At 46.2% G+C, this 25,862-nt stretch overlaps 1 protein-coding gene across 1 annotated transcript in view; it reads right to left on the bottom strand.

Annotated features, from left to right (window-relative positions):
* Positions 1–25,862, bottom strand: part of PTPRR (protein tyrosine phosphatase receptor type R) — a 279,519-nt gene that overhangs the window by 80,732 nt on the left and 172,925 nt on the right. Inside the window, exon 8 of the mRNA XM_075553227.1 lies at positions 22,473–22,735. Within this exon, the coding sequence (XP_075409342.1) occupies positions 22,473–22,735 (263 nt within the window). The remainder of the gene's footprint in view (positions 1–22,472; positions 22,736–25,862) is intronic.

The following is a 25,862-nucleotide window of genomic DNA, read 5'->3' as shown; positions in this document are numbered from 1 at the left end:
ACTTGGAAACCTGGTGTCCTCATCTGTAAAGTAGGGCTGGCGATAACATCTATCAGGTAGTATTGTTTTGAGTATTATGAATTATATTAGAGGACTTCCAAAGGGCTTGTGTAAAGTAGAAGTAAAAGATAATGGGTTCCCCCCACTCCCCACAGATTTTTTGAAGGTTCCTTGTCTGTGCTAAATGGTTAGAATAGTACTGGAATATAGTAAGTGACAATAAATGTTAGCTGTCACTTTCATGATCATTATCCGTATTTAAAAAATAATGAGTCTTCTGACTCATTCCCATTGTCCTCTTTCCACTCTGCTCAAGGTCCCCTGCTTCTTTGATACATATGAGAGTAGGGTGGGCAGGGGTGGGAAGGATAGGATGAACTTTTATATTCTGGAGGGAGAAATTTTATATATATACACACACACACACACACACACACCTACTATTCAAAATATTTATATTTGGTCATATATGATTTTCAGACTGCTGTTAAAATTATCCACCAGAGTTAATTTTTCAATGCATTAAATTTTTATTCTTATGTCATCAGTAAATTTGGCGTGTGAGAAAATATTCAGATTCTCCAGTTCCTGACTTGGGGAAGCCAAGTTGCTGGGAGTGGTGAGCCAGTGGGCAGGTCTGGAGAAGCACCAGTAGCCAACTTGGGAGAATTTACATATATTGACTCTGTGTATATCAGGAGTCCTGCTGGCGTAGTGGGTTATGCATTGGGTTGCTAAATGCCAGGTCAGCAGTTCAAAACCAACAGCTTCTCCACAGGAGAATGATGAGGCGTTCTACTCTTGTAACAGTTTACAGTCTCGGGAATCCAAAGGACAGTTCTATTCCATCCCAGAGGGTCAGTAGTTAAGATTAACTCGCTGCCAGTTGGATGGGTTTTGAGACAGTATAGTCAGGGGAGAAATCTTGAAACTGTTTTATAAACCTTAAAAAACTCCAAGCTGTTGTGGAAGGATACTAAATTGATGGAATTGAATTCTGGTCCCTAGTCCAAATTTTCTCTTTTAGTAGATTAAAATACTTGATTCACCGGTGCTCCTAGACAGAAAAAATTGCTTACTGAACCATCATTATTCCTTTAAGAACATAAAAAAATGGTTATTTCTTTTGGGGAAAGATGATAAAAGAATTTAGTTATAAAGGTAAAATGAACACTTCTGAATAAATTTTACTTACTCATTTACTGTCATTGAGTCAATTCTGATCTATAAGTTATAGAGATTTATAAAAACAGAATTAATTTTCTTTTATGCATGATACATAACTGGGTTGATGTATAAGAATTAAATGGGAGCTATCAGACAGGTTTTGTATTGTGGCCATGTTTTCCAAATAATCAAAGAAAACTGTGTCTGAGAGTATGTCAGAGCTTTTCCAGGCACTGGTTGTGAATGCGTGTTAGTGACAGATGGCCCCAGGACAGTCTGCCTGGGTTGCAGACACACTGAGGTGAATGATAGGTGGGGTAGAGCACCTTCCACTTTGCTTGCTGGATCAGTGCTGAGGAGTCTGAGCAAGAGTCTGAACAGTGAACAGGAACTGTGCAAAACTGCCCAGACTCCCACACAGCGCCTCTACCAGGAACTAATGTGCCCTCGAACCATCCCTTTCTCTGATTCCACCTGCAGAAGTTTATCCCAGAACACGGTGGGAACGCTAGCGACTTCAGTGGTCCGCAGTCTTCCCAAAGCTCTTGGTTAAAAATGCAGAAGAGAAAAGCTTACTTACAGAGCAATAAACAAAACAAACATCAGCAGAGGTGGGCTCCCTGAAGAGTCCTAAAAAGACCATGCCTCTCCTCCAAAAACAGAAACAAGACAAAACAAACAAACCAAACCAAAACCCGTCGCCATTGAGTTGTTCCTAACTCATAGTGACCTTATAGGGAAAAGAGGATTTGTCTCTTTGGGTTTCCAAGGTGGGAGCAGAAAGCCTCATCTTTCCGCCTTAGAGAGGCTGGTGGTTTCAAACTGCTGACCTTGTAGTTAGCAAACCAACAAGTAATCCCTTAAGCCACCAGGCTCCTCAAGCTCCAGGCTTCTTGCCACAGCTCTATCATTGAAGAACCCAGTACTTACAGATGGATCCCATAGGATTCTTACACATTTTGTGGTTAAACACTACCTCTGCTCCTTGGTTTGTCAAACACGAAGGCATGTGCCTTCCAGCTCTAACCCTATGATTGCGATACTTTTTACATCTAGTAAGAGAAAACTAGGTGCAAACTGAGCAGGTAAGCACTGTTGGAGTGCTGTGGGGCCCAAAGTAGCATTGGTTTTAGAAGTCTCTGCACCAGTGTGGTGCACTGAATTACTTCATGGCCCTGATGCATTGAACACTCCCGATCTTTATACCTGAGGTTATGGGCACATGTTGGAGTGGCTACGTTAATGAGCCAAGATTAAGGTGGGATATAGCTTGAGTCCCTGCCTGCCTAGAGGGGCGACTCCAGTTACCATCATTCATTTTCTCAACGGTGTGGTCTGCATCCAGTCTATAGGAATGCTTTTAAGACTCACATACTGGCTGCCATCATTGGTATCTATGTTAAAATAAGAACAAATGTTCTGTTTTAAGCTGTTCCCTTATTAAGAAAGCCTCTAGCTTCCTGCTTAGTTAAGAAAAAGGAGACTGGAGTTGAACTGGCTGAGACTAGAACTGTAGAACTGGTCTGTCTAACATGCACAGAATGACCAATATGTGTTCAACCTGACCTTTGTCATGAGGCTGAAAACACTTTGGGGACACCTGGATACGAGCACAATACCGTCGTCATGAGCCCCTTCTCAGCCGAGGGTGTGCAGGAGACTCGTTCTGCAGACATTAGGCTCCATTTGAGAAGATGCTGAGAAAAGCCCCAGGCCCCGGCTCAGGAGCCGTTATGGTGAGATGTGAGCCCTGGTGTGTTTTCCGCTCAGACAAGCAGGAAGAGGAGCTGCTTCCTTTGCTTTCGGTAACTGTTCCATCTGTAGCTCACTAGACGAGTCCTGGGAGACACGTCACGTTTTGGCGAAGTTGGCTCTCTCGCTCTGGGTCCGGCATCTGGCTAATCTGACTAATCTCTGTCTGACCTCTGGTTCTTGGGACTTAAGCCAGGGGTTTACCACCTGCTCTGAATTGTGTTTCCATAGTCTTGAGAGTCAGCCTGTTGTCTGACCTACCAGTTTGGGTTTGTCAGCCTTTGCAACCAGATGTGTGAGGAGAATTCTCCAGACTGATGCCGGGACTTGCTAGATGCACCATCTCCTAAGTCATTTTCTTGATGGGTCATGAGTTGTGTGAGATCATGCATGGAATACACCCCCCCCCCAACACACACATGTATGGATAGCATAATACATATATCCCTACATGTGCAATCCACACGTATATTTATAGATATGATACTATCCATACATTGTTATCCACATATGTAGCACACATGTGTGTATCATATGTATGGGTGACATAATACATATGAATTGATATATTTTAGAAATATATATGACATTTTTGCTGTGAGTTGAAAGCTTACAGAGCACATCATCAGTTTTATGTTAATTCATGCACATTTGCTTTATCTCACTGAGTTCAATTCTCTCGTTGATAGAAGCATGGGATTCCCAGAGCACTTCCTCGTGCTCATGTGGAATTTGCACATGGATCAAGGGGTAGTAGTTCAAACAGAACACGACGATGCTGCATGGTTTCACATCAGGAAAGATGGGTGTCAGGATCGGATCCCTTCACTGTACTTGTTGAAAATCATCAGATCAACTGCTCTACAGGAAGAAGGACGTGGCATCAGGATTGGAGGAAGACTTCCTAACAATCTTGGATCCGCAGACGACACAACCTTGCTCCTGAAAGTGTTGAGAACTCGAGGCACTCTTACTGGAGTTCAAGATTGAGGCCTTTGATATGAGTTGCAACTCAGTGGAAAGAAAACTCAAATCCTCCCAACTGGACTGCTGTCGTCAGATTTTATGTCAAGTTGCCCTTGTGTGACCATGTAGGGGTAGAGTCCAACCTGTCCATCAGCTCACAGCCTAAGGATGCTTACCTGGGGCTACAATAGCCTTTCATTAAAGGGGACACTGGGAACGTTCTCTCTCTCGGCCACTTCGCCTTCCTCCTTGCTGGGATATCACTGGAGCTCTGTCTGCCTCCATGGGGGTCCCCATGGGGGCTGCCTGACCCTGAGAGGTGTCAGTGCTCTGACCTGTTTCTACCAACCTTGGATCCACATGACTCTGAGCCCACCAGCCTATCATCTCCCTGCATCCTGCATCAGTCTTTTTTCCTCCAAACAAGGAGAGACCAATAGTTGCACCATGGCTGGCTGCTCACAAGCGTTTAAGACCCCAGTCACTTCTCATCATGGTAGGATGTAGGAACTTGTCTCTGTGAACTGGTATGCCAATTGAGCGTGGTGTCCCCAAACTCTGGTCTTGAACCCCACACTCCAGGCCAAGTGACTCACACCCTCCAAAGTTTTTTGCTACGCCTACGAAGTTTTCACAACTCTGTCTCCTTTATGCTCTACCCTATCCATGGGTATATTTGCAGCAAAGGTGAGTAACAAATCAGCAAAGAAAAAACAAACAAAGTCACTCCCATGGGGCTAGTCCTGACTTATGGCAACCCTATAGGGCAGGGTAGAACTGTCCCTCTGGGTTTCTGAGACTGTAGCTCTGGATGGGACTAGAAAGCCTCATCTTTCTCCCACGAAGTGGCTGGTCATTTTAAACTGCTGACCTTGTGGCTCACAGCCCAACACCATAACCCATAACCATTATGCCACCAGGGCTCCGTCGGGCATATACACATGTACAAATATTCTCTGTCAAATGTGTGTGTGTGCGTGTGTGGGGATACACTCTCATTCTCTCTACAACATCTGGTCAGCCTGGGCATCAATCCATGCATCTACTGATAGAGACAGCTATTTTCAGAGTGTGCAAACAACAGCCTTGACCTCTGTTACCTTGAACTCTGACTCTCTCCCAAGCATCTTCAACATGGGAAACTAAATTCCTCCATGTAGTTTCACTCAAACCACAATAAAACAATTTAAAAATAAAAAAGTGCTATATATATATATTTTAACTTAAAGAAAAAGAAAAACCTGTTAATGCGCTTCAGAAAATGCAACCATTGGAATGCCAACGCGATACCGTTTTCTGACACACATGTGATTCCCGGAGTTGGAGCTGACTCAAGGGTGACTGGTACCTCTGGACTGTCACCACACTTCCCACACCTGCACCACAGCAGGGGACCAGGGCCAAGGAGTAAGGTCCACGGACACCGGGCACCTTGATGGGTAACTGAGTACAAAAGATTCACTACACGATCTTTACCTGTAAGCAACTTTCAAGTTAGTGCCCGGAATTACAAAGGATTGTATTTTATGGGTGATGAGTGATTAAGCCCTAGTTGGATTTTAGCTACCTATTATCTATCTGTCTATCTATCTATCTATCTATCTATCTATCTATCTATCTATCTATCTATCTATCAACATTATTCTGGTATTCTAGTGCGATTTGATTTTGTACAATCCCCAAGTGATAAAACTACCGCTACACATATTATGAGGAATGTCACTAGAGACCCTATCCATCCCTATAGATTTCACTGTGATCTAAAACCAGGGTGGGAAATTTCTACCCAATACAAAAGTGAGTTTATGTGCTGGTGTACTGCTGTTCTAGTGCTCCCCCTACAGGTCATATATGGAAGAATAGCTCTAAATTGGAAATTTCTCTGATTCTCAGTTCTTCAGTATTTGCTGAACATGACCCCCACTGCCTTTAATTTTTAATATTTAAAAGTGGAGATAATTGCTCTGTTACTATATCTTTGCACACGTTTTGAAACTCTTTAAAATCATTTCTGAGTTCTTGTGCCAATATTCTTTCTTCTTTTTCTAATTCCTAAGTGTGGCAGTTACTTTATCGCCTGTTAACTTATGAAGGAGTGGAGTCCAGCCTGTCAATCAAGCCATAGCCAAGGAGGCCTCTGTGTGGGCATGGCCACCTCCTGAGGATTCTGGGAACTCCTATATTCCTCCCTGGAGGTGGGAGAGACACTCTGCTTGTCGTCCTGCTGAAAAGCCACATGGACCAAAGGCCTGGAACTGGAGGAGCGACACGGAGACCCACGTCAGCCTCGAGATGCTTCCAGCACCACTGCATCCACCGGACTTCCCACCCACCAGCCTGCGATCATCCTGAGTTTGGCGTCATTGAATATGTTGCATGAGTCTGCAGAGGGATTTGCAGACAGCAATCAGACATATAGACTAATATCGGACTTGATCTGGACTGGGCTGGTTTGTTTTCTTAATGCACTTACTCATGGATGTAAAGCAGATTCCTCAGTCTTTCTCCCTACAAGGTGACTGGGTAGGCTCACACCGCAGGCCATTCTGCCAGGAGCCACGCTCTTCACCATTGCTCCCCCAGCCAACCTTTAAATATTTTCACGTTCACGTGTCTTTTAGCAAGTCATTACTTTTATTCTCTCTGATTGACCAAAAGTCAGACCAGCCCTATTGGTGCGCAGTGAGCTCTGACCGCGAGCAGCTCTGTTGGGCAGACTAGAACCGCCGCACAGGGTTCCCAAGGCTGCACGGAAGCACAATGCCGTCTCTCTCTGTGGCTTCCAAAGGTGCCCCCTTCACATGGCAGCTGCTTACTCAACCCCTGCATTTCCAAGGCTCCTTTCCTGGATTATAATGGGTTGAAAATTCCAATGTATTTCTTTTTTTTTTTAATTAAAAAAAGCATTTTATTGGGGGCTTGTACAGCTTTTATCACAATCCATACATATATCCATCCAGTGTATTGCTTAGAACCCTTAAGGAGACTGTACAATCTTCAAGCTCTACAGATGATGGGGTCATCTGCTCCTCTTTCTATAAAATACTTAGTTTCTTCCATCAAATAAATCATTTCAAGGACGTCTTCTGTTTTGTCTCAGTGATGTTCCACACACACCGAGGAGCAGGCAGTGTCTGCCAGGCCCGGGCCATGGGCATTAACAGCGAGGTCACCCAGGGCAAGAGAGGAAGTAGGAGAAGGAGAAGTCTGGCGGGCAGGCAGGGTGAGGAGTGCTTGGAAAAGGGGAGACATCATTGAGGCATGTACTTGAGCCCCCGTTAGAAAAAAATTATTAAATACCTCTAAACATTAGCTTTTTGTTTAAAAAAACATTTTACTGGGGGCTCTTAGAGCTCTTATAACAATCAATACATCCTTTGTATCAAGCATATTTGTACATATGTTGCCATCATCCTTTTCAAAACATTTTCTTTCTGCTTGAGCCCTTGGTAGCAGCTCCTCATTGTTTCCCTCTCTCCCTGCCCTTGATCAAAGAATTTTTAATTTCTAAGGCATGACAGGGTCACTATGAGTCAGCATTGACTCGATGGCAGTCAGTCTTTGAAGGCATTATTACCCAAATCACACGCACTGGCACTGAACGAGTTCTGACTCATTGTGACCCTGTAGGACAGAGATGGACTGTCCCACGGGGTTTGCCAAGCGAGACGCCGTTCAAGAAGCAGATTGGCAATGTTTTCTCCCAAGTGTGAGTGTTGTTGCCACGGTCCACTGCCCCAGGGGAAAACAAAGCCGCTCGTGTGTTTGTGAAAATTTTAATGATTCTAACATCCTCTCTGGCAGGAAAAGGTGTCCCTCGACTGGTGACAGAGCTCTCTCTGGAAAGATCACAGATTTGATCTGCCCACATTCCAATATGATGTCATGTCCACCGCTGTCAGGGAGCAGCCAGAGGTTCCCTCTGGGCCACCAGGGCCCTTCCAAAAAATTCTCCGCCCTCCAAATGAAGTCAAAGCACCCCCCACTCAATCATGACGTAGAGAGCAGAGTAGAGCTGTCCCTGTGGGTTCTTTGGCTGTCAGTCGTTATGACATTAGAGAGCCTCAGCTTTCTCTCGAGGAGCCGCTGGTGGTTGGGAACTGCCGACTCTGGTCAGCAGCCAACTTTAACCCACTAGGCCACCGAGGCTCCTTATTCCAACTCATCTGTTTCTATATAAGGTTTCTGAAGTTGCAAATATTTCTGGTGAGTGGGAACCACTGGCCCTGAGGTCAGTAGCACCCAGCTCCTAGCACACTGCATCCTTTTAGGCATCTTATGAAACCAAACTAGACAAAAACCAAATTCAGGGTCACAGAGTTCATCCCAACTCGCAGCGACCCTACAGGACTGGGTATAACTGCCCCTGTGGATTCTTTATGGGAGGAGAAAACCTCATCTTTCTCCCTTGGGACGTCTTATGGTTTTGAACAGCTGATCTTACGGTTGGGAGCCCAACCTATAACCCATTACACTGCAGTGTTGGTTGTTGTTAGGCGCCGCTGAGGCCTTTTCAACCATAGCGCCCTTGTGCCCAACAGAAGGACACACTGCCCGGTCCTGTGCTTGAGCCCACTGTTGCAGCCACTGCCAGGCAGTGCATCCCCGTGAAGGCCGTCCTCTATGGTCCTGCCCCTCTGCTTTACCGAGCATGACGCCCTTGTCCAGGGACTGGTCTCTCCTAACAACATGCGGGAAGTAGGTGAGACGGTTCCCCCAACAGAACATTCCGCCCACATTTCTTTCTTCTAAGATAAGATCGTCCTTTTAGGAGGCCGATTGTCAGTATTCTTTTCCAGCACCACGATTCAAACGCATCGATTCTCTTTATGCACAGCCACATTAGAAACCGTAATTTCGTTTGACACATCGTCCTTGAGATTAGCTGTGCTTCAAAGGTGGAATGAAAACGATTTGTTACTAAGCATTCTTGGAAATCATATCATGCTTGAATGTGTTCAGATCAATTTGTGGGCTCCCAGATACAGCTCTTTCGTTAGTCACATGACACATTTTCCTCACGTATCTGCCAGGTATCTGCCAGATACAATATATGCTTCACCTGCCAGAGAGGATATCAGAATCCTTAGAACTTTTTTTTCCCACAAAAACAAGAACTGCTTTCTTTTCCCCAGTGGACAACTGTATCAATGCTAAATTGTCCACTAGAGGGCAATAATTTCACATGCTATGGGCTTCCTGTGACAGGGCTTGGGACTATCTGAGTATATATATATTAGCTTCTAGCTATTCTTTATTGAATCCCTTCATATTCAAAATACACTCAGATAATCAAGATGCACTGCTGAATGGAAATGAATTTCAAAGTTTATAAGATATTTCCATGGGGAAGGCGGGGAACACATTGCTTTAAAAAATATGCTTTCTAACAATTTGGCTAGTCACCTGTCGTGAGTGCTCATGATTTTTCACTGTATAGATGCTAAGTATCAATACCTGGGGACAACTTATCAGCACAGGCTCGTGCCTCGCATCACCGGAAAGTAACATTCAGGCAGTGCATAAATGCATAGAGTGGGTCCCAAGCCTCAGTTTCCCGGCAAATTCAGATGATTTACAAGGCACAAAGCAGCGTGAAAGATAAAACCTCCAGACGCAGGACACGCAGCCACGATTCAGAGTGCGTCTCTCTCAAAATGGGAAGTGAAGGGCACATTGGGGATAGTCTGTCTGCCCTGATTAAAATGCACTACAATAAAATAACAATAATAATAATATTTCACCCAATTCTGTCAACCTGCACATCAAGATTCAGAACCCAGTCCCCTAGCAAAGACGTGGAATATCATTTTAAGAAGTAATGTGTTTTCTATTTTTAAAGTGAAACAATAATTTGACCACAGAGAAAGGAACCTGCAAGCACTAAACTCCAAAAACAAGACAACAGAATTCTATACAAACGTGAGATTTGGGTAGACACCAAACCCTAAGTCAAAGCCAGGCCACCCCTTCCTGAGACCATACTGGGTAGAGTTGACCTGGTTCTTAGGGTTTCCAAGACTAACCCTTTATGGGAATGGAGAGCAGGTAGTGGGTTTGAACTTTTACCTGACTTGTGGTTAGCAGCCCAATGCCTAGCCAACCATGGTACCATGGCTTCTTTATGCAGTTCAAACTCACTGCCACAGAGTTAATATTGACTCATATAGGACCCTATATCTTGACCCTATAGGACAGAGTAGAACTGCCCTGGTGGGTGTCTGACACTGCATATCTTTATGGGAGTAGAAGTGTAATTTTTCTTCTGCTGACTAGTTGCTGGTTTAGAACTGCTGACCTTGCAGCCCAGGTCATCAGCCACTACACCACCAGAGCTTCCTTATGCAGCAAAGGAAAGCATAATTATAAAAGTGGGTGACATCCCAAAGAATGGCCACAGGGTTCACAGAAGGCAATCACTTGGGCTCTCAAGGGTGCAAAGGAGACACCCTTGCAGACGGTGAATGCCGTAAGTGGCTAACCAGCAACTAGAGGTTCCAGTCCACCCAGAGGCATCTAGGAAGAAAGGTCTGGCAATCTTTCTCTGAAACTACAGCCATTGAAACTCCGTGGAGCATGGTGCTACTCTGACACGCATGGCTGCAGCCACTGCTGCAGGCTGTGAAGCTGGAGCGTTGTGTCCACAATCAGGTTGAAAGCTAATGGACGTTTGAAGGATGGTTGGACATGGCGGGGGACGGGGGGGTGGAGGAGGAGCTTAGGTGGTGTGCTGGTAGGTACAAGGAACGGTAGGAGAGACTTAGCACTGCTATGCTGCCAAGGGTGACCAGTGGGGAGAAGAACGGAGGACAGAGGAAAGGAGCAATTGCCCTGATTGACACAGAACAGCTTCGAGGTCGGAGCTCTTGCTGACACTCATTCGTGTGCAGAGGCTCAAGCATTTCGGGGCCAGCGTGGAGCAAAGTGAGGGCTCTGCTTGCCAAAGAGTGATGACCAAGTTTTTCCTTTTTAGGTAGAACCCCTCTATGCTTAATTTAACACCCCACACATGAGGGGGTACGCACACATGCACATGAGGGGGTACACACATGCACATGAGAGGGTACACACATGCACACGAGAGGGTGCACACATGAGAGGATACACACACACATGAGAGGGTACACACATGCACATGAGAGGGTACACACACGCACATGAGGGGTACACACATGCACATGAGAGGGTACACACACGCACATGAGAGGGTACACACACGCACATGAGGGGGTACACACACACGCACATGAGAGGGTACACACACGTACATGAGAGGGTACACACACGCACATGAGGGGGTACACACACGCATGAGGGGGTACACACACGCACATGAGAGGGTACACACACACGCACATGAGAGGGTACACACACACATGAGGGGTACACACACGCACATGAGGGGTACACACATGCACATGAGAGGGTACACACATGCACATGAGAGGGTACACACACACGCACATGAGAGGGTAAACACACGTACATGAGGGGTACACACATGCACATGAGAGGGTACACACACACGCACATGAGAGGGTACACACACACACATGAGAGGGCACACACACGCACATGAGGGGTACACACATGCACATGAGAGGGTACACACACGCACATGAGAGGGTACACACACACGCACATGAGAGGGTAAACACACGTACATGAGGGGTACACACACGCACACGAGAGGGTACACACACACGCACATAAGAGGGTACACACACACATGAGAGGGTACACACATGCACATGAGAGGGTACACACACACGCACATGAGAGGGTACACACATGCACATGAGAGGGTACACACATGCACATGAGGGGTACACACACGCACATGAGGGGGTACACACACGCACATGAGGGGGTACACACACGCACATGAGGGGGTACACACGCACATAAGGGGGTACCCCAATGCAATTGTTTTTCAAAGCTATGTATTAAATTTTTGAAACAAAGCAACCTTATCACATTCAAAGTACTCTCCATTGCATTTAATATATTTGTCAAATATGTGATTCCATTCTTGGAAACATTTTTCAAACTCAAATCTGTTTGGATGGCTGACAGCACCTCCTTTTTCTTTTCTTTCTTTATTTTAAAAATTAATTACCTATAATTTAGGAGGCAAAACATATGTCATATCATTTCATAGAATCTACATATGACCTTCTCCCTGGGGGACAGACAGCAGAAGAGTGGGTGAGGGGAGACATCAGATAGGACAAGATATGACAAAATAATTATTTGTAAATTATAAAGGGTTCATGAGGGAAGAGGGACCAGGGAGGGAGGGGAAAATGAGTAGCTGATGCCAGGGGCTTATGTGGAGAGCAGATGTTTTGAGAATGATGAGGGCCATGAATGTACAAATGTGCTTTACACAATTGATGTATGTATGGATTGTGATAAGAGTTGTATGAGCCCCAATAAAACAATGGGAAAAAAGAAAACACATATGATTATGCAAGAAATTGTACAATTATGTTTGACATGATTGAACTATGGAAGATATGACATAGGTTTTGCCTCACTTGTTTTTTTTGTCACCTCTTTTACTTCGTCAAATCACTGTCCTTTCATGCCTTTCTTCATTCACAGATACAAAAAGAAGTTGCATGGAGCAAGGTCAGGTGAGTCAGTTGTGTGAGGCAAGAGAGGTCTGCTGTGTTTTTTTGTTTTCCCAAAACTGGCACACTGAGATGGCTGCATGAGCAGGTGCATTGTTGTGGTGGCAAAAGCAGTCCCCCGTCTGCCACAAATCAGGCCTCTTTGTTTCATGCTGTTAGGCAATCTTTTCAGAACCTCTAAATAGAAGGCTTGGTAACAGTCTGACCTGGTGGAATGAACTCCAAATACAGTATGAGTCAACATTTTCATCTATTTGGGAAGTTGATGGATGTCCAGAATGAGGTTTCTCATTAATCAACATTTCATCTATTTTGAAACAAGAGAACCACTCATTCACTTGAGTTTTTCCCATAGTGCTGTCCTTGTAAGCTGTGCTCAATACCACAAGTTCTGCAGTATTTTTCCTGAACAGGGAACAAAATTTCACAGCACACACTGTTCTTTTAAGTTGACCATCACCAAAAACGAGGTCTGAGTGAGAGAGCTTTCATGAAAAACATCACTGGGACCAGAGAGGACCTTTCTAGGTGCCACCACTGGGTGCGCTAACTCAGAGCGAGTTGCTCGATGCTCGCCTAGTGGGAACAATGCGTACTACAAAAGCTCTGCTCTGCCCTGCATAATTCCATTTTCTTTTGAGTACTGCCTCGTGTGTGTGTGTGTGTGTGTGTGTGTGTGTGTGTGTGTATCAAGGCCAGCAGTTCAAAACTGCCAGCTGCTCTGCCGGGGAAGATGAGGCTTTCTCCTCCTATGTAAAGAGTTAGTCTTGGAAGCCCACAGGGATAGGTCTACTATCTCCTATAGGATCGCCATGGGTTGGAATCAACCCCAGGGCAATAAGTATGGTTTTGGAATTTATCCATATCTCTGCAAGGAACCCTGGTGGTATAGAGGTTAAGCCTTGGGCTACTAACCACAAAATCAGCAGTTAGAAACCACCAGCCACTCCTTGGGAGAAGATTGAAGCTTTCTACTCCGATGAAGTGTTACAGTATTAGAAACCCACAGGGGCAGGTCTACCCTGCCCTATAGGGTTGCTAAGTGTCAGAATCAACTTGGAAGCATATTTCTAGATCTTTCTTCCTACTCCATCTCAGAAAATGAGGAACCCTGCTGGAACCTACTCAACGAGCTAGCAGCCCATAAGGCTTCGTGGGCAGCCAGGTAGGTGGTGGCTTCCAAGAGGTGCCCTGGCTCTGGAGTCAAGCCTCGGCCTCCTGCTTGGGACATGAGCATTCCACTATGAACGCCCGGGAGGAGCTTTTCTTGTTCCCCCCGCAGGGACAGCCATAGGGTAGTGTTGTCATACAGTGCCTTGGGCCAGGCTGCTTGGCTTGGGTGTTTCCAACACGCCCACCTCCAGTAGCTCATTACGAAGGATTTGGGGGCGGTGATTTAAACTCTCAGAGCATTACATTCTACAGCTATCAGAAGGTAGAGAGTCTTTTGCGAGGTTTAAATGAGCTAATACATGTAAAAACGTCAAAAATTGTTATGGGTTCTTATTGATACTGTTTGGGTTAAACCGGGTTGACTTCTCAAGGGTTCCTGTTTGTGTGTTCAGTTGTGGCCTCCCCGTTGTCAGGCTGCGGGTGGAGGTTGGTTGATGGGCTGTGTCCAGTCGTGCCAGGCGGCAGGTTTCACCAGGAGGAGGGAGGAGAAGAGGCAGCGTGACATGGTTACAATGGCCTGCAACGATCAAGCCCACCCAGGGTATCAGCTTCCAATTCCTACATCTCCTACTTCATTCCTATGTGGTGCACATGATGGTTCGGGGATACATCGAGAAGCACAGTAATGCACCCCCTAACTGGGTGGTCTGTCTCCCCCCCCGCCCACTGCTGGGAAGGCGCACTTTTCATAGTCAGGGCTGTGACTGGTGTTTCCTCCCTGCTCGTCTCTGGAGAACTGCAGTCAACAGATGGCAACTGCCCGGTCCTGGTGTCCGGGAAGGAATACTCCCCGGCCCCTAGGGGATCCACCAGCCTGGGTGGTATGGCACGAGGGTCACAGGTGCACAGCCGTGGACCTCAGGAGGAACCCACGGGGTTTCCTGTGGGAACAGGCCAAGGCTAGGTATCGACAGAAACCACATTTTGGCTGGGCTGTCGCATCGCTGTTCAGCTCCCCTAACTTTCCTAACACGCTCCTCTCCTCGGAGACGACCCTCTCCCGGATCACTTAGCCAGGAGTCTGCATTCTGTGCCTCTATCTCTATGTTAGAAGGCGAGGGGGTTAGGTCCATGTTCCTGTAGGAATACAGATTTCATTCTCAGAGTCAATTTGCTTCCTGTGGGCCCTGGTGTTCAGTTAGCTGTATTCTCTACCCCTTTATTGGTTCATATTTCTCCGAGGGCGCTAAGTTGACGAATCATTAAAACCAAACCATGTAGCGGTCAAGTCTTACTACTAATGACCCCGTAGGACAGAACAGAACTGCCCCACAGGGTTTGCAAGGCTGTAAGCTTTATGGAAGCAGTTTGCCGTATCTTTCTCCCTCGCAGTGGGTTGGTGAGTTCTGGCTCCCTTTGGAACCATGCACAAACCTTATATAGAAGCCCTGGCAGCATTGTGGGCTAGCTCACCTCAAGACCAGCGGTTCAAATCCACTGGGTGCTCTCTAGGAGAAAGAGGATACTGTCTGCTCCCATAAAGAGGTGCAGTCACTGAACCCCAGCATAGAGTCTATGAGTTGGAACTGAGCTGCGGCAATGCCTTTAAAAAAAAACAACTAAAAAAACCTGTATGAACCAGACATTTGCATCAAGCGAGTGTTGAGATGTTTGTCCACTAGAGGGAGCAGAGGACTCACTCTGGCTGCCATGGAGTAAGTGCTGACTCAGTGGCCCGGGCGAGTTTCCCAGACTGTCATGTCCATGGGAGGAGGAAGCCCAGGCTCTCTCGTGGGGCTCCTGGTGGTCTCACACTGCCAACCGTGCAGATCTTGGCCCAGTGTATAACCATTACGCCACCAGGGCTCCATTGAGGGGAGCAGAGGGCAGAAGCCAGGATATTCCACCGTGCCAGGAGGACAGAAACTACAGCAAATAATGATTTGGGGTGCAGAATATTCAATTTGTTTTGGCAAACCCCCAATTTTTCAGTTTCCACCATATTAGACCTGATTATAACTCTGATAGGAACCTTCCAGGATTCACCAGGTTTGCACTCAAAGGAAACCTTTAAACCCACCCACCTGAGCACGACATTGTTCTCAACACCAGTGGTTCTCCACTTGCCTCATGCCGCGACCCTTTCATACGGTTCCTTATGCTGTGCTGACCCCCAACCATAAAGTCATTTTTGTTGCTACTTCATCACTGTCATTTTGCTACTGTTATGAATTGGACGACCCCTGTGAAAGGGTCATTTGACCCTCAAAAGGGTCGTGACCCACAGGTTGAGGACCGCTGCTCTACACAGTACTAACCCACACCCAATCAATCACCTTGTGGCATACCTTAAGAAGTGCTAGGAAGTCTCTCTTTATTAATGTCAACCTTGTGCTACAATTAAACTCTCTATTAATGAGCTATTCCTATTAGGTCCCTACTACTGACGGAGATATTCCAAAGTTGGGAAGACAAGTCCCATGTGACAATGAACTCACCCTTCTTTTCTGGAAAGTTCTCTAACGGTCCTTGTTCAGTTTTTACTTCTAATAGAAAATCATGTGGGATAAAGGAGGAAATAATATGAACAAACCCATTTGCCTACCACGTTTACTTTCCATGAACGAGCGATAGACACTGGTAGAGTTATAGGGGAATCGCTGGGGCTTTCTGGTTCCCCCAGTTCTGTCTCCCGCTGTGGAACGTTAGCTGTCCGAGGGCCTGGCATGAATCCTTGTTTACTGGGCCTTTGGAATCTGGCCTGTGGACAACTTCCTAGAGAGTGGCAAGTGGAGGTTTCAATTTGGAGCGGGGCAAGTGGAGGACAGGGTTGTGACTATCAAGGCACGGCCACAGGAGGCAGCGTTGGTCTCCAACGGGGCCAAATCCACAAAACCGAGCCCACTGGTGTCAATTCTGTTCTGTTCCATTCACTGTCTGGCTTCATCTTCCCCATAGCAGGGGGTTGGAGGTGGTGTAAGCCCCTGCTTTCCTCTTCTCATGACAGGTGGAAAACCAGATCCCACCAGAGACACATGCGAAGAATGGGGCAGAGATTTGAATTTCTCTCCCCAGTCCATGGACTCGCCATGAGAAATAAATGTACTTGTCACACACGAAAAACATTTCATTTGGTATGGATATTTGGTAGAGAACACCAGGTAACAAAACGATATTGATAAAAATATACGGTTATAAACAGAGCGAGAGACACAAGTCAATTAATACAGGGTGTTATTGATACAGGGTGTCTAATAATATATTGATACAGGGTGTCCAAGGATGAGAGGTCAATTGATACAGGGTGTCCAAGGATGAGAGGCCAATTGTATAAATTCAGGAGAAACAATGCTCAACTGTTCTGATTTGGAAAATATAACTGACTTAAGGAACCCTGCTGGCATAGTGGTTACATATTGGCTGGTCAGCCGCAAGGTCAGCAGTTTGCAGCTACCAGCCACTCCTGCAGAGAAAGACTCGATTTTCTAGACCTGTGAAGCGATGTGGATTCAGAAACCCACAGAACGCAGTTCTCCGTTTCCTGGAGGGTCGCTGTGAGTTGGCGTTGACTCAATGGAAGGGAGTAGTCAGTAAGCAGGACAGATGGAAGAGAGAAGCAGGAAACAAAAACCAAGGGACCCCCGCATTTCCCTTTCCTCTTCAAAGCACGCTCGCCATGCTGCCATCGCTGCCTTCACAACGGCCTTTGAAATAGAGAAGAGCGAGCTCTTGGTCCCTATTTTGTATATTGAGAGAACTACCGGAGGGGAGAGTTAATTAGCCCATTGAATCACTGGTGTAATAAACATCAGAATTAACATAGGAACAAGTTTTCTTAGCTCGGCAGTTTTTCATTGGACTCCCTGTTTCTATGCAGTAGTGTTTGGCAGATATGAGAGCCCCAAAACTACAGGAAGTTCATTAAATAATTAATCACCCCATACCGTTCTTGAGTGCGTACTGTGTGTCACTAGAGACACCGGGAGGACCCTGAGTCATGGCACCTGTCTTTACAAAAGGGTGGAGGGCAGAACAGATCACTCAGAAGCCCAACATCAGCCCCTCTGTGAAGCAGTCTTCAATGAGCAGCGCTGCTGGAGAGAGTGATCGAGGTGAGAATTTAGAGATGTTAGAGATGATGGCGGGCATGACCAGTGGTAGGAAGTGTGTTTCATGCTGGGCTTTGGAGGCTAGGGATGGCAGGGGAGAAGCAGAGGGACAAGTGGGCCGAAACACAAAGGTGGCCAGGAACACAGCACATCTGGGAGGCCGTGGGGGAGAAGAGCTGAGTTGAAGGGCAGCTGAGCTGGAAGGGCTTGGAGAAAAGGAGCACCTGTATTGGGAAGGAAGGAGAAGAAGTCCCGTAGCCCTGACAGGGCACTGCGGAGCTGGTAAGAAAGCAAACACAGGTCATGCCCAGTTTCCATTCAGATGACTCCATTTTACACTGGTTCTCTTATGAGTTGGATTCCTCATTAAAAAAGAAAGTTTCAAGCACAAAAGGACAAGTACAACATGAGTCCGCTGAGGTAAGCTTTTTAAAATAAAATGCAAAAGAGGCATAGGGAAAAAGCTACTGTATACAAACATTCCTGGGGTGAGGACCAGGTAATATGGCAGGGACCAGACCAAATACAGGGATACACATGGTAGACAACTAAAAAGGTGGTGGGGAAAGGAAAAGTAAATAAATAATAAAAAAAGAAATGGGTAGCGGGGGCCCAGGGCACTAACCCACCCAAGGGAACAAAGGATATTATTTATATCTCCACAGGGAAAGAGGGACCAGACTTCAACCTGGTGCTCCAAGATGTGAATGCAACATGCCAGCGTGGAGTAGGGAACCAGTGGAGAGGACTGGGGGGCCAGCCCCAATCGCAATTACTAAGTGGATACCTGCCCCTCCCCACAGAAGAATTTATTTCAAAAGACAGCATTGAATCTGCAGCTCCGGGAGAGGGAAATATCTGATCGGAGCACATGGGTGCTGAGGAAAGGGGAGGAGGAGAGAGTGGAGCACATCCTGGCCCACCAGGCCCTGAGGATGATGACCCCAATTAGAGCAGCCAGTCCACAGAGAGGACCACATGGCCAGCCCCACTATGAGACATGACGCCCCTCACTGACCCATAGCTCTGCAGAGGACAACACCGGAGACACAGTGAGGGAATTGCACCTGATCTGATCCCACCACACTGAGAAAAAACACTAAGGGGGTGCAACAGAACAGCAAAGGAATGGAATGCTGAGGTCCCCAGGAAATGCTGAAGGTGGACTTTGGGGCCAGGGCATGGTGCCCCAACAGACTGGACTGGAAAACACTCCTAAACCCAACAAACAATCCTTGAACTTAGTACAAGATTTTCTTTCTTGTTGTGTTGTGTTTTTTTTCATTGGTTTGTTGTTGTTTTGTTGTATATTGGTGCTTAGTTTTGCTCTGCCTTGTTTTTGTGCATGTTATTTTCTCTTTAGGTCCGTCTAAATAAGGTAGGCTGGATGAACAATCTGTAGGAGAAAACAACGGGACCGACAGTTCCAGGGGGACATGGGAGAGGGGGAGGTGGGGGGAAAGGAAGTGGTGTTAACAAACCCAGGGACAAGGGAACAACAAGTGATCCAAATTGGTTGTGAGGAGGGTGTGGGAGGCCTGGTAGGGCATGATCAAGGGTAATGTAACCAAGAGGAATCGCTGAAACCCTGGTGGGGACTAAGCATCAGAGTGGGGCAGGAGGAAAGGGAAATAGAGGAAAGAGCTGGGAGGCAAAGGGCATTTATAGAAGTCTAGATAAAGACATGTATATATGCAAATATATTTGTATATGAGGATGGGGAAATAGATCTATGTGCCTATATTTATAGGTTTAGTATTAAGGTAGCAGAAGGGTATTGGGTCTCCACTCAAGTACTCCCTCAATGCAAGAATACTTTCTTCTATTAAATTGGCATTCTATGATGCTCACCCTCCCGACACAACCGCTGAAGACAAAGCAGGTGAACAAGCAACTGTGGTGAAGAAAGCTGATGGTGCCCGGCTATCAAAAGACATAACATCTGGGGTCTTAAAGGCTTGCAGGTAAACAAGTGACCATCTAGCTCAGAAGCAATAAAGCCCACATGGAAGAAGCACACCAGCCTGTGGGATCAGGTATCAGGCATCATCAGAACAAAAAAATCTTACCATAGTGAATGAGGGGTGGGGGAGTGCAGAGTGGAGACCCCAAACCCATTTGTCAGCCACCAGAGATCCCCTTGCAGAGGGGTCTTGGGGAGGAGAAGAGCCAGACAGGGTGGGATGTAGCAATGAGGAAAAATACAACTTTCTTCTAGTTCCTAAATGCTTCCCCCCTCATCATGATCAGAATTCTACCTTGCAAGTCTGGCTAGACAAGAGGATGTACACTGGTATAGACAGGAACTGGAAACACAGGGAAATCAGGGAGAATGATCCCTTCAGGACCAGTGGTGTGAGTGGCGATACTGGGAACATAGAGGGAGGGTGGGTTGGAAAGGGAGAACCGATTACAAGGATCTACATGTGACCTCCTCCCTGGGGGATGGGCAACAGTAAAGTGGGTGAAGGGAGATGTCGGACAGGGCAAGATGTGTCAAAATAATAATTTAAATGATCAAGGGCTCATGAGGGAGTGGGCAGCGGTGAAGGAGGGGAAAATGAGGAGCTGATGCCAGGGGCTTAAGTGGAGAGCAAATGTTTTGAGAATGATGAGGGCAACGAATGTATAAGTGTGCTTTACACAATTGATGTATGTATGGATTGTGATAAGAGTTGTATGAATCCCTAATAAAACAATTAAAACAATATAAAAGAAAGTTTCCATTATTAGCGCTGTTGCCTGCTCTGTGGCGCTGTCTTGAACAGTAAAGCATCACAGTGGACAGCTCTTGAGTCAACATCCGGGAGTGAGGACATCAACAAGTCACCTGCTCACAGCACTGCATGCAGTGCATAGTCCGAAAGATACAATGTACACACTCCCCCACCTCACACCCCAACACCTGACAGCTGCAACTGCGGATCATCGTAACCTGAATAGAATGTCACTTGGGGGATACCTGTGGTGCAAGTACTGTAAGAGCAAGTGAAATCAGAAGAGTATCAATTACATGCAGGCAGGCAGGCAGGTCGAGTGAATGAAGATTTTCATAAAACAATATATATGAAATAGATAACACCCCGTAGGCCTCGTGTCATGCTTATAATCATGTGTGATCATTCATTTATGAAGTAATGAGCACTGTGTCGGGGGGATGACGGCTACAGAAAAGAGGGAATTACCAAAGGCAAAATAAGGAGGAGCAAGAATCAATGAAATGTTTTGATCTGGCTGAAAGCAGGGAGAGCGGGCTATCATAATTTATTTGGTCTTCCGAGAGCCTTTCGTCCTCACAGAAGTGAGGGCATGGATGCATCCTTTGCCTGCAGTGAATCCCGTGTATTTCGCCTGGTATTGATCATGGCAGAGTAATCAATCCTCCCACCGACGGTGACAGCTTGATATGCAGGACCTGGCTCATGGAGCCGTTATGGCCTCGTGGTGATTTTAATGGAGTCGGCGCTCATGGAATAAGCAGAGGATAATGATTTCACTCCGGGTTCCAGAAGAGAAAGCCCCGAAAGGCTGCTTAAAGTCCTCCTGACCCACGTGAGCATCCGTCCGCTTTAAGACCTGACACGCCCTAAGTGTTCTGTGACCTCATGGACACCATATGTTTTTCATTCTCTCTCAGTCTTGAGGTTCTCCACTCACCTGCCTTGGCGGGTCAGAAAGGAAGAGGAACGGTGTTGGAATAAGCCAAGCATTTCTCTGCTAACCCTGGAGAATTAATTACGATGACATTCATCCATCAACTCAAGCCTCGATTTCTAGGAACTCCTGATTTCCCAGCACCTGTGTTTTATATCCAAGAGATGAAGGCCCAGTTCAGCCCTATCTTCATCCACATGCTTTTACGAAAATTAGAGTCTCTTGGTCGGGTTGAGTAGTAAATAAGAATTTAGAATACACCACAAAGTACCGCAAGTACTGTACACTTACAGGACAACAGATGAAAGCCAAGGATAGGCCGCTAAAGCAGAGCTGGCAGGGTAGACTGGAGAGAGAAAGGGGTAGGACTGTGGGAGCAGGGGCTTGGAACTGCTTCCAGAGGAAGTGACGCCGGATTTCCCTCCTGTACTTCCTTCCGACTAGGCATTCCCACCCCTCCTTCACTGTCACATCTTCCCCGTGTTTCTGCTGTCAGGCTGGCGTTTCATCACCTTTGGGGAAGAAATGTGATCGTAGAAAGCCACCTGGGCTTTGAGTTATAAAAGGCGGTGGCAGGGCTGGACCCGGGGCATGCGTGTCAGACTTGGGAAAATACACCATGTGTAAGAGCAGGCTTTTCTGGTCTCAGAGCCTGAGACAGAGTCCCTGGAGTTTTGATCAGCTGCTTTGAGAGTACAGGTATGAGGGAGACCCTGCATCTGTCCTGGCAAAGCCCTGGGGACCTTTTGTAGGGATAAAGGATGCCATTCAGTGACACCAACTCTCTTTAGTTCCAGTCTTTCCAGTTGATGCAAACTTCATAATTAAAAAGAAAAGCTAAGTATGAATATAAAAATACACATGTAAATAAATATAGATTTAACTGACAAACACCAGTGTATCTTTATATATAAATAATTACATATAAAACATAAATTATGGCAAAAATATATATAACCATGTGTCATTTTAAGTTTTTTTACATGTATAGTGGAGTCACATTAATTGTGTTCACCATGCCACCATGGCCCCACTCTGTGTACAGCCACACGTAGGGATACAGAAACGACCCTACCTCTCCTGAAGTCCTATGGGCTTCATCTTGAACGGGGAAGGACACGCAGCGGTGGCAGCTCTGACCTCAGGAGTGCATCGGCCCTGGGGGTCCACAACAACATTCAACACCTTCGGGGTCAGCTCGGGCTGGACCATGCTGTTCACGGCCTTTGCCTCGGCCTGCGTTGGCTGCAACACGATGGGGGATAAGTGGATCTCTTGGTTTTTCTCTTTATCTTGTCTCAAGGAAAGCTGCCACTTTTCTTTTAATCTGTAGAGAATCTGCCGAGGGAGAGAGAAAGGGCCGTCACAGCTCTCTAAGGGAACAGCAGCACCTCATCTCCTCCACCCCGAGCATTTGCCGTGGAGCACAGAGACTGGGGCAGGGGCTGGAATTGCTCCTCTGTCCAAACCTCACGACCCATCCTTCAGATACATTTACAAACCTTAGTAACGCAAACTCCCAACTCCCTGCCATTGAGTCCACACCGACTATAGGACAGAGTAGAGCTGCCCCTGTGGGCAGCTCTAGAGGAATAGAAAGCCTCGTCTTCTTCTCCCAGAGCGGCTGGTGGAACAGTTAGTCTTGTGATTAGCAGTTCACTGCATAACCCACTGAGCCATCAGGGCTCCTTTACCACAATATCAACTCAACCATACAAGCTCAGTAATTTGCTTATAACATGATGGCACTGCGCAAAAATGGCAAAGACACCTTCCTTTTGCTCAATGTCATTTTTTTTCCGGTTTCTTCTCTTTTGACACTCCACCAAGCAAGACCCCACACTTGGCCTTGACTCATGGAGACTAGGAAAGTTTTCGTTTACACCTGCTGAACGATCTCTCACTGCTGGCAAAGGACACTGCACGTGTGACCAGGCACTGCTCAGTGGCAGTGCCCTTGAAGTGGCTCACCTGTCGTACATTAGCGATGCCTCTGTGTCCAATTCGTAGACGACAAACCAAAATAAAGGTTTACTGATCAGAACAGTAAGCCTGGCCTTTTGGATGCTCTTTCAGTTCTGTGGTATTGAGATTTGTCTCAAAAGGATATATTTCTTTGTCTAGTTATGGAACGAATGTGCCGGCCTACTTCAGTCATGTCATCAGGACAGAGAATTGCTAGGAAAAAGAAATACCAGGGTGGCAGGGTGGAGAAGGGGTTAAAATGAGGGAGGCGCTTAGTGAGATCGAGGGACATGGAGGCCAAAGCGATGGCTCCAACATTGCAGGGGTCATGGAGATGGACCATGGCTGACCAACGCTCTGTCCCTTCCAGCCATGCCAGGTCTCTTTACAGGGGAGCTGACTTGGTGGCACACAGTGGTAAACCTCCATTGTGAATAGAGATGGACATGAATCTGTTCCCAAAGGGTATTCTTAGAAGCTCATTTGACTAATTTTATAGAAATGCCAAATGTCAGTGTGATGCGATGGGAAATTTTACTTAAGACCACTGACCTGGAGGCTTGTCAGAAGAATAGCAATGAAATAGGGCATGATAAATACACACGTACAACCAGAGAGCTACCTCTGAGTTGGCATAGAAGACAAACAACAAAAAAAAAGCATCTGGCAAATTATCCATAAAAATAGTGATGCTAATTTCTTGTGTTAACAAATAGCTGTATCAGACAGACATTAATGTATTGGGCAACACTTGAAAAATTATTTTTAAACTGTGTCTCCAAAAACAATTTGGAGAGCAATCTTTCTCACCTACTTCTACTCTCATTTTTCATGCCTGCAGAAAAAAAAGCAGAAGTAGTCCTCTCCTTCAGTCTCTACAGAGCTCTTTCTGAAACGGGCAATCCATTTCCAAAATCACAGAGCCCAACGCTCTGACCCATTGATAAGAGTTGGCCGAGCTTTGGTCACATCATCACAACAGCTGCACAACGTCCTCAGGTCCCTCTTGTCAGAGGCTTCCCTTCCTCCTTTTCTCAAGGCTGATTTCCTTGCTTCAAAGTGTGAAACTAAGTGTCCTCCTGTTTCCTCAAGCTTGCTCTCAGAAAATGGCTGCGTAAGCTCATTCACAAGAGGTGACTCCCCAGTTATCTGTAACTGTTTGAACGTCCACAGCACAGGCGCCATTTACAGCTGAAAAAGTCTCTAGCCAATTAGACATCCCTACTTAATCCTGAAGGTGTCTTGGTGGCATGGTGGGGTACACGTGGGGCTACTAAGGTACCGCAAGGTCAGCAGTTCGAACCTGCCAGCCGCTCCATGGGAGAAAGAGGAGGCTATCAACTCCCATAAAGATTTATAGCCTTAGAAATGCAAAGGGGCATCTCTGCTGTTTTATAGGGTTACTAAGAGTCGGAACTGATTCGATGACAGTGTTTGGTTTTGACTTTTAATTTGGTGCTAGGAGCCCATGACAGAATAAGTGTTATTTGGAGAGAGAAGTCTTTCCTCACACTTTGCAACCTTTATTTTCTCTAAAATAGTCACAAAAATTAATTCTGTCTTTCCTTTTCTTTCAGAGCGCCTATCGATCCTAGTCATCCCTATATTGTAAACCTCCTGGAAATACAGTCTATATACATATAAATCCCCATTTTTAAATGAATATTTACCATGATTGCTAAGAGACATCATGCTTGCTTGGTATAGTAGAGAGGCAGAGAAAAAGAGGGCATCTCTCTCTCTCGACAAGATGGATTGACGCAGTGGCTGCCACAACGGACTCAAAACACAAGACCGAGGGTGAGGGCGCCGGGCTGGGCAGGCTCTGTCCGGTGGCACACAGCGCTGCTCTGAGCTGGCCTGTCACGCTCTAGAACACCTGGCAGCAGCGACCATCACAGCATGCTCGTGACACGATAAATGGGGGGAAAAGGCACCTAGGAACGAATCTCTTTAAAACTGTCAGGCACAGTTAACAATGAGAATGGATTATAGGAGAATTTTAGAAGATGTTGTTGCCCAGGATGCTCAAAATGATATTGGTGAAAATGTCTACTTCACAAAATCAGAGGATAAAAGAGCCATGATGAAAATAAACAAGCAAACAAAGACAAAACCAATACCAGAATCTAAGAAAAACAGGTGCCCTAGGAGAATTTAAAAATAGAATGCAGGGTACTGAAAATTTGAGTAGCAGAATGTCAATCTTTGCAAGCAATAAAGAGCGGAACGAGTTATGCAGACAGACCATGTAACCAGTAGTATGTCTGTCCAACTCACAAGACTGCCTGGAACTCGGAGCACAGGATAGAAGAAGATGAAAACAAGAGGGGGCATGATGTATACATATGGAGGTCAGCGAAGGGTCACCATTAATCCAGAGCAAGAAGCAATGGAAGAGAAGGAAATAATGCACAAGCATTTTCAGTCTCACTGCATGTCAAGCATGGTGCAGGACAGCATGGATTCAGCCTTGAATAACACGGACTGCAATGTGTTC

This window comes from Tenrec ecaudatus, chromosome 6 (genome assembly GCF_050624435.1).
Source record: "Tenrec ecaudatus isolate mTenEca1 chromosome 6, mTenEca1.hap1, whole genome shotgun sequence".
Lineage (NCBI taxonomy): Eukaryota > Metazoa > Chordata > Mammalia > Afrosoricida > Tenrecidae > Tenrec > Tenrec ecaudatus.
Note: the sequence above shows the minus strand (reverse complement) of the source record. Positions and strands in the feature narration are given on the sequence as shown.